General features: G+C 43.7%; 1 protein-coding gene across 22 annotated transcripts in view; it reads right to left on the minus strand.

The window, feature by feature from the left end:
• The window catches only part of CLASP2 (cytoplasmic linker associated protein 2), a 150,644-nt gene extending 141,545 nt beyond the window's left edge, over positions 1–9,099 (minus strand). For 9 of the 22 annotated variants that reach the window (XM_068935737.1, XM_068935733.1, XM_068935747.1 and 6 more), the window contains exon 1: positions 8,002–9,098. In XM_068935737.1, coding sequence (XP_068791838.1) covers positions 8,002–8,196 — 195 coding nt within the window. In that variant the 5' untranslated portion in view covers positions 8,197–9,098. Of the gene's footprint in view, positions 1–8,001 lie in introns of all 22 variants that reach the window. The other 13 variants (XM_068935745.1, XM_068935750.1, XM_068935746.1 and 10 more) reach the window with 3 other exon arrangements.
• Positions 9,100–13,184: the final 4,085 nt, after the last annotated feature.

The raw sequence follows: 13,184 nt of genomic DNA on the forward strand, positions 1-13,184 counted from the left end.
CAGCTGCTGAAGCTATCAAAGGTATCATCTATCCTTAGATATTCTAGCTGACAAGAAAGCATGATTTCCATTCTCTGGCTTATTCCGTCTTCAAAGGTTACATACGGCACTCACTTTCAAAGAGGTGTACAATGTGTTTTCACATGTATCATATCTCTCCACACTGCAAGGACAGCAGAGGGCCTATTGGTAATCTACCAGAAAGTCTTCACGCTCAATTTCTTTGAGTAGTAAGTAGAGGGAAGCAACAGTGCAACAGGTGAATGAAGACTGACATCCCACTGGGTATTCCTCTTTGGGACTGAAATATACATATTAAAAAAGGGTGAGGAAAAAGAAAAAAGGTAATGCTACAGTTCTTCAGCAAACACTGAGCCTCCTCTATCTAACAATGAAACTTTACTGACCTGGAAGTAATGTTTTGCAGCTACAGTTTGGACCGAAAACTAAGAATCCCAAAGGCTAGAGCCAAAAGAGTCAACTCTGCTACTGATTAAACTACACATCAACTGCAGCCACCACTGTCTGGAAAGGAGTACAGACTGCCAAACTTCCTCAGTTATGATAATCTTTTCTTAATCATTCTGTAATGACTGACCACAAGTCATTTCAGCATCGCAGTTCAAGAAACCACACTAACAGACAATGCCTGAATGAATCACCCATACTTATCCGAAGACTTCTGAGTAAACTTTGCTGCTGAAAAGGCTTGGTTTCTTCAGAGGTCCTTCTCCACAGGCATAGAACTGGGAGGTCCTTTTTATTTTGACCTCTCCTGAACAGCAGCCAAAACAAGTAAGCCTCGTGCTGTCAAAAATTTTAGAGCTTACACAAACTCCGCCCTTTCCCATGATGAGAACTGCAACAAAAACTGTCCCCTCATTAACCAAAAACATTTACCCAATCAAAACCTTGAAGAACTCACGTTAATGTAACACTCTTGAATGTTTACCACTTTTTATTCTTTCAAAATCCCTCATAATCTTCAAATTGACTTGAATGCAGACAACAGCATCATCTCAGGACTGTTCTGCATTTGGTGCAGAATATAATGACCAGTACTTCCAAATTAACACTTCAGAAGTACAGTATACTACCTCCACGCTGACCTACTACAGGAATAACTACATTTTGCTTCAAATGAAGACATATGAAAAACAAGTTAAATAACAGCTCAGATCTACATCCAAACATAAATTCAACTTTTTGACTAAAAAATATTCTCCAAATTTACCTCAGATAACTTGATGGGAAAGACTTTTCCAAGAACACGCAAGAGGAGCTGCATGCTAGAGGTAGAGGGTGGTAATTAAAAAAAAAAAAAGTTTAAAATCGCACAATGAGGATACGTCTAATGTTCCTTCTGTGATCACTAACATTAATTTTCACACACATCGTTCCAGGGACAGTGAGCACAAAATGCAAGCATACGATACAGTAACACCTCACATCTTAAGCCATTTTCTTTTTGAGATGGTCTGGCTTAAATGCTATTTGCTGCAGTGCAAAAAATTTAAATAACAAGACTTACAGTGTTTCTCTTGGGAATACTTTTTTTTTTTTTTTAAAGCCATAATACTTCATTTTAGAACTCTGTATTTCCAAAAGAACGTAATTCTTGTTGTGCCCACGCTCTTTTTCTCTCTCATATCCTCTTATCTGAATTGTGGCTATTAAACATTCAGTGACTCCCATTTTCTGCTAGTTATTCCCACCCCTGCACCAGCTCCTCTACTGCAAGGGGACAACTGTTTATGCAGCTGAATTGTAACCCAATTTAGGGAATCAATCTGACAAACAAAAAACCCAACGTGCTTTCTCAACCGTATCACTTCCCTGAGTCTGTTTACTGTGCAGCCTCACAAATATCCCCACTGGAGCAATGAAACGATGACGCACTATCAAAATTCAGCAGCCAGGGAAATAAACTGCTTAAATCTGCAATGCTGCTAAAAACGCACGTTGAACTATGGCTCACGTACACTGACAGTCATGATTTCCATTCTGAAGGATGTATTGTCTCCCCTGCACAAGATTTGGCTAAGAGGTCTCATGTCACATCTAATTCAATTAAACTGCAGGCTACCACGAAAAGGGACAGTCCTGTTCCCCTTCTTGACTTGCAGGTGCATTTGATCTGGTGCACGTAAATCTCCGACAGCACCAGCCAAATCAGCTTGTGGAAAAATTGAAAAACTAATCTACAAGGGGAAAAAAAAATCTATATATACGTATATATATCTACGCATATACATATTATATCAAGAATAAAAGTGACAATGCACGGCCAAAGCAGAAGCAAAGCTGCTTTTTTAAAAACAGGGACTACAATTAGGCTGGATTACAAATATTGAAACTACAAACTAATTGAGAACTGTGAATTCCACTTCAGAAGGCAGATCCTTGAGAATTTGGGGCTATATATTCCACTTTTCTAATTAAAGGTTGGACAAAATGAGTTTTCATTAAACTTAAAATAAATAAGATTCCTTGAAAATTTCCTCCCCTCCCTCTTCTGGAGATCTGCTTGGTTTATTTGACTAACATTTGATTGTTTGCTTACATTCTATGAATAGAACATAAACAACACATGAAAAATAATATCTATTGCTCAGGAAAAGAACTGAATCATTGAGCTTGAAAACTAAAATTGGATTCCTGGCACACATGGACAGGCCAAATCATATAACTAGGAAGCTTGAAAGTTCACTTACTTCAATTATGTAGAAATAAGGATAGTAGCTCTCACATAGCCAAGGTAACGGAACAAAAAAGAAAGGAAAAATGAAACTCAGTAAAGAGGCACCAACAGGAGAAGACATTTATATTACCAATATTTCTTAATAAAGACTAGGGAAATACAAGGATCTATACAGTAACTGAAAAATAAAGGTTGGAAGCAATCTTCTAATTTATTCAATTTTTCTGCCTTGCAGGTTACGATCCTGTCTCTACAACTCAGTACGGCATTTGCCTTTTCTGCAGCATATGTTGACTTGCATTCAACTTTCAACCCGAAACAATCCATGTATTTTCTTCTTATGAGCTGCCACTTAATCATGTCTTGCATCCTGCATTTGTGTATTTAAATAATTCTTGTCAAAACATAGGACTTCACAGTTGCCATTTCTGAACTTCCCTTTCTTCAGATCTCTGCATCTCCATTTCATCCAAGTAATTTTTGGATTCTAGCTTCAACCTCACACACCTACATAAAATCAAAAAAGTTACCAACTGCTGCTGATAACTCTTTCCCAGGACTTCAGACAGGGCCCTATTTATGTCTTAACTAATTGCAGAATTGTAGTTGATGTTTCCCTTCCTCTCTGGAAACTAAAAGCTCCTCCTGCTGGCCTTTTTGTTGAACTAAGGATAAACCAAAATGAATACCTGCCAAACCACAGAAATACAAAAATGCAACAACAGCAATACTGATATTTTAGCATCTCTACATATTTGGTGTTGTGATCTGAACAAAGCTAAGAAAGCCCCACTCTACAGGAAGCAAAGAATTAAAGCAACCCCAAGGATTTACCCAAAAGAAACAGATCATCCATGCTATCAGAAATAAGTGGTGTGAAAACAGATCGTTCTTTCTGCAAAGTAATAAATCTGCTGCTCTTACATCAAAAAAGTCATCATTCATTATATTCCTACCGCAGTTCATGGAAAAAAGAAAATAGAATATCTATTACAAAGATAAAAATCCAGAGATGACTGGCAGTCCCAGATACTGCTAATTACTCTTCCTACATAAAAATTAGCTTGATAAACCACCAAAATTTTAGTCATAAGTACTTATTACTACCAACGAGGGGCGATTTGCGTAAAGAACAGAAAGGTGGCTTTGTTGCTCAAAAAATTAAATCTTTGGAGGACAGCTAATCAATTTCTGTGGGCTTAAAAAAATTAGAACATGCTAGTAACCAAGAGTATCCTTGCAGAACTCTACTTGATAAGTAGTATTTCTCCTTTCAGCAACTCTTCAGCAGAAGTCTCAAGGCAGATTTACAGACTACTTATTTGGCTAGGAAACAGGATTGTTTCATCCATCAGATTATACACAGCTGGATAATCTTTTAATTCTTTCAAATGACTACTAAGTTTAAGAGAAACTTCTGTTGATTAAATCTCATAAATACAGAGATGAACATCCAGGTTAACCCAGTAAGGCCAGTAAATATCAATCAGTAGTAAAAGATGTGATACTCGTACTCTGAGAAAGGAGAATGAATTTACTGCTTGAAGTTTTAACATTCTGAATGAGGTTTGACCAGAAAGGACAGTACCTAAGAAAAATGAAAATAAATATTTGCAAGTTGCCACTATTTTCATGCTTCAGTTCTGCAACGGTTGAATCTCAAGCCAGCTTTTCCTGTTTTTCTCCCCCAGAACTAATGATAGGCTAATCAGCACAGACTTAACCAGTCCAGTTTACCTGAATGTCTCAACTGAAATATTAGTACCGTTCCATTTTTCTGAGATTTTCAGGTATCTCAAAGTTTGAGAACAAATACCAGCTGACTAAAGATCTCCTCAGCCAACTCTCTTAACACAAAACAGAAAGTACAAGCTTTCTGTTCCTTAAAAAAAGATCTCAAAATTCATTCCATTTTTCTTATTTTTTTCCTCCAATATCAGCAATGCTTACTATTCTTTGCTGTTTTGGGAAAACAGTCTTTTTGAGAAAACAAAGCTTTATGTTATAAGAAAAGAGAGGAAAACCCCAACCAATACAAAATATAACCCAATCATGATACCAAGATGCTAAGCAACCAATTTCCAGTTCAGTGATTAACTCTTTCATTCTAAAGAGGTCCAAAATAAAAACGTAAGCTATGCATATCTTTTGCGTACTCCCTGGTGTTGCAAGGTTTTGAATAGCTTTTGGAAGCTATTTTATTACTAACTGCATAAGAATTCTGATAGATATCCTGACCAACGTCCCCATAACCCACCATCAAGGGCAGCCTTTAAAGATGGTTCGTCTGCCTCTCTAAGGAGACTTCTAGTGGAAGCTTGTAGCAGAACATTGGCATTCCATCCCATCAGCAGATGAATTCATATATATTCTTAATTCCACCTTTCTGATTTATCAGAAACTTAGAAACTGGTAACTGTGTTTTCTGTTTCAATGAGATAGAAAAATTCCGAGTTCATCTATCTGCTCTTCTTGGTTTGAAGCTGCCAGTTGAGTTTTGTTTTGTTTATTAAACACTATAAATAGCTGCAGACTTCAAAAATGCAAAAGCACTATTTAGGTGGCTGGTATCTTTTTGCGGCAGACTCATTCATCCTTTCTGGTAATGAGTCTATACTTGTTTACTGAACCCTGATTCTCTTTTCCCCATTAGTTATCAAGTTAGTCAAATCAGCCCTCTCAATTCTTGTTCTCCCCAGTTCCTTTCCCTCTTGGTATGTAAGGTATAGACTTTCCAAGCAACATTTCAAAGACATTGTTCTTTTTTTCAGACACAGCACGAGGTTGAACCTGGAGCTCCCAGATCATGCATCCTCTCTTTCAGTATGGTCAGCACTGCATGGAGTGCACTGCACGCAAGAACCAAACTTTCCCAGAAAGAGGTGGGGCGGCACATCCAGAGCCAGTTTCATTAGTTATTCCCTCATCACCCACACTTGTCACCCAAAACAGAAAAAAATGCACCCTCTCAAAACTTCCTCCAATATTCCCCACTTGTCACTCTTGTTCATCTAGCTCGGCAGTTCCGATAAATAAGCCAGTTGCCAGCCAGCCTCACTTCCCCAATAGACAGCCATGTCAACAGGGAGGGATTAATTACTCCAGGGCTTTGAAGTCCGGCAAGGCCTTTAGCAAAACATAAGAAGAAAGAGATGATAAACAGAATTTTCAGATGTTCTATATAACCATCCTTCAGCAAAGGAAAAGGTCACTAGCAAACTACTAAAAATACAGTAACTAAAAATAAAGATTAATTTTAAAATATTTTCCTCGAGAATACACATAAGCCTGTGGAACTCATTACCTTATGATGGCATTCAGCCCATGAGTTTAATAACAAACTGAAATCTAACATTTAAACATGTAACATCAATGCTTGTGTAAAATAATATATGTATGTAAGATGCAAAACACAGTTCTCCAGATGACTCCTAATTCTCATTTTGAAGCATCAGATGCTGGCAGTCACCACCACAGGTAGGAACGCTGAAATAAATCATGACTGACACTGATCCAGGATCGCAATTGTACTCTTGCAATTAACATTATGTATATAACATCCTTTGAAGTAGAACTTTGTATGCACAAAGACCTACCACTAAGTGGACATATGGAACAGCAAAAAGTCTTACATTATTATGCAAGGTATTTTTAATATACTACTCTTCAAATTTATAACGCTCTTCACAAGCCTCAGTCATATAGTACAAGGTCATCTGGTCTACTGCATATTCCTTATTGGTCCTAGGAGCCAAGAAGTACCGTCACCTTACATCAACAACAAGCAAGAGGTCACTGCTTTATGAAAAATACATCTCGAAAAGTGAATTTCAAGTATTAACTCCCAATTTGGTCCATTTAAAAGCGCAGGAACCAACTTCTACTCATCTCAACAGGAGAAGTTAAACGTATCCAGCTCCTCCTTATGCCCAAAGAGTACTTTTAAAAGCCTGCCTAGGTTTCATATTAATAGCTGTTACCAACATCTGCACTAAGATTAGGGATTTAAAAGCAGATCAAATTATTCTCAGTCAACATATATTATTGCTCAAGTTGACCTGACCTTTAACAGTGGATATGCTTCCAGCAAATAAATCATATGGACAAAGAGTTGAACCTGATTATTTTCAGACCTCAGTCTTAGAAATACTAACTGCAAATACCGTGAAGCGCACAGCATTGTAAAGTTGAAGGAGTATAAAGGCTATTTCATGAATATACTACTTTTACAAACTATTCCTATACTTGCCTCCTCAGTTTAGGCAAACTGAAAAAAATTACAATAACCCTAGCACACTTCAAGTCCTGAAGTCCTAACTGCAAATCAGTTATTTTCGTAGACAAGATAGCATCTTAGGGAGTATGTGCACACGGAAGGGCGGATCTCATTTTCAGTTAAAAGACCCGAGTTCAGCACTGCAGAACAACACTGCCACCAGATGACGGAAGCGCAAAGCAATCACAGTTATATACCGCACAAAAAAAAAAGAAAAAATCGCTAAGGAGAACACGACTGCCCTTGATATTAAAAACTATATCGTCAATCCTTTTATTGGCTAACCAACACCAGCAACATTTACAAATGGTAAGCCCCGACACGTCCAACATAATTACGGTTTTCCTGTAGCTCAGCCAAAAATGCACAAAAAATGTGAAGCGTGAGTCATCACTGGTTTGCTGTAAAGATACTATATAACTTCTCATGTACAAGAAAGTAACCTAAAGATAACATAAACAATTTTTAAATTTACTAACGGGAACACAAAGAAACCAATCATTCATTACATTCTATAAAACATATACAGTATAATACCAAACCAGGGAAACAGCACTCTTCACGGCCTACAGAAAATAATGGTAATCCCATGAAATATTACACCCAAGTACAAAGACCACAGAAAGGGAGTGGTAGCAAAATAAATAAATAAATAAGTCACGACCTATCCTGTTTCAGAATTAAAAAATCCCAAATCTGATGATATAAAATATATACTACGTGTATATTATATATATATTTACAAAGAGATGCAATGTTTCTCTGGGCAACCATAAAAGTAAAAGAAAAAAAAATCCACCTACTGCTTACTTCTTTTGGAACACTAGAAATAATAATGAAAAAAATGTTAAGCAACCCCCCCCAAGATTTCCAAAGCTCTCGAGGTGAAGGGGGATAAAAAACAGGTACGCACGGAGTCTTCTCTCTACTGGTTTCTGACGGAAAAGTAATTCAGAGCTCGGTTCCTCCCTACCTACCATGATGAATCATGGTCCCTCGACCAAGTCTCGCCAACTAGCCTTACCTTAAAATTACTGGAGTTGACCCATCCTGTTAGCTCGTCAATCACTTTGTCCAGGCGTTGCTGGTCCTGCTCGAGATCAGGGGACCGAGCAGGATCGCTCAGATACTCCAGCAGTTCCTGGCCGACTTGCATCCTGCGGCCCACATCCTTCTGCTGTACCTGATCACAGAAATAATCCATAGTGGCAGGCTCCATCCTCCACCGCGGCGGGAAACTTTATTCGCAGACGAACCGGCTTCGGGCCAGAGGACGGGACGGGACGGGGCGGGCGGCAGCACAAGGGAAATGCCCGGTGCGGCCGAGCTCACGGAGCCTCTCCCGGCCCTCTCCGCCCCAGCTCCCCGTCCGCCACCTCCATGCGCGCTCGCGCCACGCACCGCCGCCAGGGGCGGGGGGCAGCGGGCAGCTTCCTCCGGCCTCCGGCCCCAGGCGGAGCGTGCGGCAGGGAGGCGGCAGGGCCCAAAGTCTCCGGCGGCCCCCGCGGCGCTGACGCAGCCGGGGCTCCGCGGCGGCCGCCCCGGTTGCCCGCTGCTTCGGGCTCAGCGGCTCTGCAGGCGCCGCCGCGGGTGATCCCGCCAGGCAGGGCTCCTTCTCTTCCCCCGCCGCAGGGAAGGGGAATCCAAGGCGGAGGACAAGTTTCAAAGCTCGCCCTGCTGGGGCGCAGCGGGCTCGCACGCACTTCTGTGCAGGGGCGTCCCCACAGGAGGAAGAGCCGCCGCCGTCGCCGCCTCGCGCTCTCTCTCTCTCTCTCTCTCCCGGCAGCGACCCCCCGGGCCGCCTCTCACCGCCGCGGGCACCGGCCCTTCCTCCGCAGGACGCAGGAGCGGCGAGGCCCGGGCGGACCGCTCATGCTCCCGGCGCCGCGGCCTCCGGCCCTTCCTGCCCGGCCGAGGGCCGCGGGGCAGCTTCGAAACTTCGCCCTGGCGGCGGCTCTCGCTCCCCTCTCGCTCCCCTTCGCCGTCGGCCCCACCGCGGGCTGGGCTGGGCTGGGCTGGGCGAGCCCCCGCAGAGCCGCTCTCGCTCCGCCGCCCCCTTCCTCCCCGCGGCTGCAGCAGCGGCAGCGGCGCCGCCTCCGTCCCGTGGAAGTTGCGTCCCCCGCCGCGGGCCGCCTCGGCCGGCGCCAGCCAGACGGGGCGTGGCTCCAGCCGGCCACGCCCCCTCTCCTCGCCCCGCCCCTCCCGCGGGGAGCGAGCGCGCGCCCCGCCCCCTTCGCCCAGCGCCACCAGCCCTCGGCCACGTGCGCGCGCGCGCGCCCATGTGGCCGTTTTACCTCCCACCTGCCGCCCGCCCCCTTTCCCCCCTCCTCGCGTCTGCGGCGGGTTGTGCCCCCGGGCAGGGAAGCGCATGCGCCTTGCGGCTGGCTGGCGGCCGCTGCCGCCGCACTGCTGCTCGCAGCGGGGTTGGGGGGGGGCGGCCGTTCGCTGAGGCGTCTCCCCGCCGCCTCGGGGGCAGGCGGCTGAGCTGAGCTGGGCGAGGCGGAAGAAGAAGTGTTGGGAAAGAGGGGAAGCGGTGTGGCGGGTGTTGAGGCACTCTCCCTCCCTCCTGGCCCGCGCGCCTCGCTCGCCGGCGGAAGGACGGGGTTGAGCGCCCCCGACCCCGGCGGCTGCCTGCGAGGGCGGGAGGCGGGAGAGGCCGCGCGGAGCCGCGCGCCGACCGTTGGCGGCTCCCACCCCCCAACTCGGCCGTTGGGCCGCCGTGGAGGGGCGCCTCAGGGCTGGCTCCTGCGCTTGGTGCTGCTTTTCCTTTCCCGTCTCTCGCCTCCTCCGGCGGCGTTGAGGTAGACGGTGTTCCTGCTGCGTGGCTGCTGCTTGCCCCTTGTTGCCGTGACGGATGGCGGAGGGAAGGACGCTGTGTTGAAATTAATAGGGAAAGCACAGCTCGGTAAGCCAGACTGTAAAATACACGGAGAGCCCCACTGCAGCATGTGGAGGGGGCTGATGCCACTCTTTTAACAGCATTGCTGCAAAGTGGAGCCCTTCAGTGCTTTTTGGCCTCCGCTCCACCCGTGGTTTAAGATCCAGGCACATCTGTGGAGTCCACTCAGTACCCAGCGTGCAGTTAACTCTGCAGTGTAAATAATCCACTTGCAGATCACTAGGAGTTGGCCTTATTTAAAACAGAGACCCTTTAGTGCAGAGCCTGTGACTTGCAGTGTTTCATGGTCAGTTTAAACTGATCTGTATCCTGCTGATGTTAAAAAGGCGAGAGGTGGTTCTGCACTTTCTCCCTCTGCCTTGTCCTAGCAAGGCGTCCATGGGGCCATTAGGGCCTCTGAAAACAGGACCGTGGTTGTCCCCCAGAAGGAAAGGACATGTCACTTTCCCCCACCTTGCTCCCAAGCTGCTCTGCTTGGGCCCAGTCTGTCCCGTGTGCTAGCCCTTGCATTTACTGTCCCCTTTGGATTGATTTAATGGGTTAAGCGACAGAGCTGGTATCAGTGAGTTAGCCTGGCTCACAGAGAGGCCCAAAGCACAGGACTCAGGAGATGGGAAGTGAACATCTCCCTTTCAGCAGCAGGGAGCAGCGATGTTTGCCTGCCATCCCTCTCCTGCTAGCAGGTTTCATGTTACACAAAACTGCAAGCTGCTGTTGATTCAGGTGGTCCTTTTCTTCCCCATGCTGTTCTGTATACCATCATTCCCCCTTTCTGACCCTGGAGCTGGTGTTTATTTGACCTCAGGGAAACAATTCATGGAGCTGTATGTTTTTGTTTGTTGTTTTGTTGTAGATTCAGATTCCAAAGTTTTCTTACTATAGGGTTAGGCATATGCCAGAATTGTCACAAGGAAAGCAGAAACACGCAGCCAGAAGCTGGATGAGGAGAGGAAAGGGCTCCTGGTCGTCTCCTTTCAATGGCACTTAACAATTGAGTCATGAAAGTGCAACGGCCAAAGAGCATTGTTAGTTTCAAAACAAGGCAGTCTGGCCCTCTAGTTTGCCTCATTAGCTTAACGCAAGGGAAGGGTGAGAATACAGGAGGTTGAGGTACTCCTTTCATGGGGCGGCAGGATTTAGATAAACGGAGGAACCACACCTGCAAGCTGCAGTTTCACTGCAAGGTAAGCGAAACTGAACTGTGGCTGCTGTGGTCCATCCCATACAAGTGCACTGCACAATTATTGCCTGCTTATTACAAATCACACTTTCAGGAATTCTGCACTTGCGTTCTGTCTCATGCATTGGCATCTGTGTGACCTTGCAGTGCGCTGGTTCAGGGCAAAATCTGGCAAAATGAAAGGTCTACATCCAAGCACAGAGGAGAAGGCAAGACCACAAGCAGCCCTTAACTGGTTTTGATGTGACCTAGCAAACTGAGCATCCCATCCTTGATTGGTCCACAGGCATTGCAATGGTAAAGATTATCTAAAAGATTGTAGACACCTTTAAAACAGAAATATATGTATTATACTTTAAGCTTATTCTGCCAAAAGCTTGAGTTTCATAATGTATTGTTACAACTGGATTTCCCCATGCACGTATAAAGGACCTTAGTTTTGGATCGAGCTAGATCTTATCCTGTATGTGCAATGTCATTTACTAAGATAGATTATTAAAATTTAGGATGGAAACATTACTTGCTTTTATTGAAAATGTGACTCAAACTGATGGACATGCAAAAATAAATATCCACAAAATAAATATCAAAAAGATAACACTCTGTATTGTGATATTTTTCAGTGCATTAGAATCCAATTCTGTAGTATTGTAAGTTTAAAAAGTAAATCTGTTTCCCGTTTTATTGAGATTGGCTAAATATCAATGGATATTTGATAGTAGACTTTTGGCTTATTGAGAACTGTAAACTGTTTCAGTCAATCAGATGATGTTTCTGAGAAAGAAAGTAATTTAAAATTCACCTTTCGTTATAGTCTGAGTTAATGACAATCTTTTGAGATAAAAAATAGCCTAAGCAAAAAGGGTGGAGAAAGCTCATGGTATTAGCTTTTGTGAATTCTTCTTGATTTAAAGCAAGTATACTGATTAGATAATCTAATTAGCTGTGGAAAGCATTGAAGCTGAGGAGAAGGGTAAAGTATAACCAGATACAGACTTGAAACATTGGAACCGTTTTGTCAACCAACAGATGACATCGCAAAGTTACGTTAAGGGCAAAAAGCCATGCTGGGATATGTGGCTTTCTCCCTCCTTCCTTTAACATAATGAACATTTTCTTAGAAAATGCAGGAGGAAATAATGGCCTTGCTGTAAAATCAGAGGACTGGGTTACTGTATTTCATCCTGTTATTACCTATCAGCAGTAGTGCCTTTATACTGTGTAAGCATTGATACAATACTAGAAAAATGGCGGCCTTCTTACTGCTGAGATGCTCCTCTAAAGATCAAGGCAATTTCCTTTGACATCCTAGCACTAAACAGAATTGTTATCCCTTTTATGGGAACAATAACACTGGTTCCTTCTTTTTTTTTTGTTTTCCTCCGGAAACTCATAGCATTTTGCTTTTGCAAATGGAGCTTCTGGAAACACATTTCTTAATAAGACATTTGTAGCACTCTAAAGTTGAATCTGGAGCTGTTCTCCAGATTGGACAAAGGACACAGTTTTGGTGTTAGATGTCCTCACAAAGTCCCAGTGAACTTTGCAGCTAGGGCTGTGGGCTAGGCTCCAAAAAGAAGCCATTTTCATTCAAGCTCAAGATCTTTTAAAGCTTCTTATTCTCAGTTAAGAAGATTGCTTTCTTCAGAATGCAATCTTCTTGATATGCAAGCGCGTGAGGGTAAATCCACTACTCTTGTATATTTGTACAACGCATAATATTTTGTAGAGCAGTTAAGCTCAGTAATTGAATGAGCAATCAAAATTTCTGTCAGTCGTCAAGAGTATGACTTGCTAGCAATATGAACTATTACACCAGGAGGTGAGGTAAATGACACTAATCCAATGAGGCACATTCCCAACCTGAATTGCACACCAAACCTGTTTCTACGCCCCCATCCCATACAAGTGCACTGCACAATTATTGCATGTAATGTCCTGTTCTGAAAAAAGCAGGAATCGTACAGAGAAGTTGGCTGGGGAGGAAGAATGCCGTGCTCTTCGTTCCTTTGTTTGATAAGAAAGTGTGTACTATATTTCAGACTCTGTTTCTGCCCTGTTTCCTTTCCTGGCTGAGACCTTGTACAACCCCATTATCAATCTTACTGTAGTGAGCCTATCAGTCCTT

Source organism: Struthio camelus, chromosome 2, assembly GCF_040807025.1.
Source record: "Struthio camelus isolate bStrCam1 chromosome 2, bStrCam1.hap1, whole genome shotgun sequence".
NCBI classification, from domain to species: domain Eukaryota; kingdom Metazoa; phylum Chordata; class Aves; order Struthioniformes; family Struthionidae; genus Struthio; species Struthio camelus.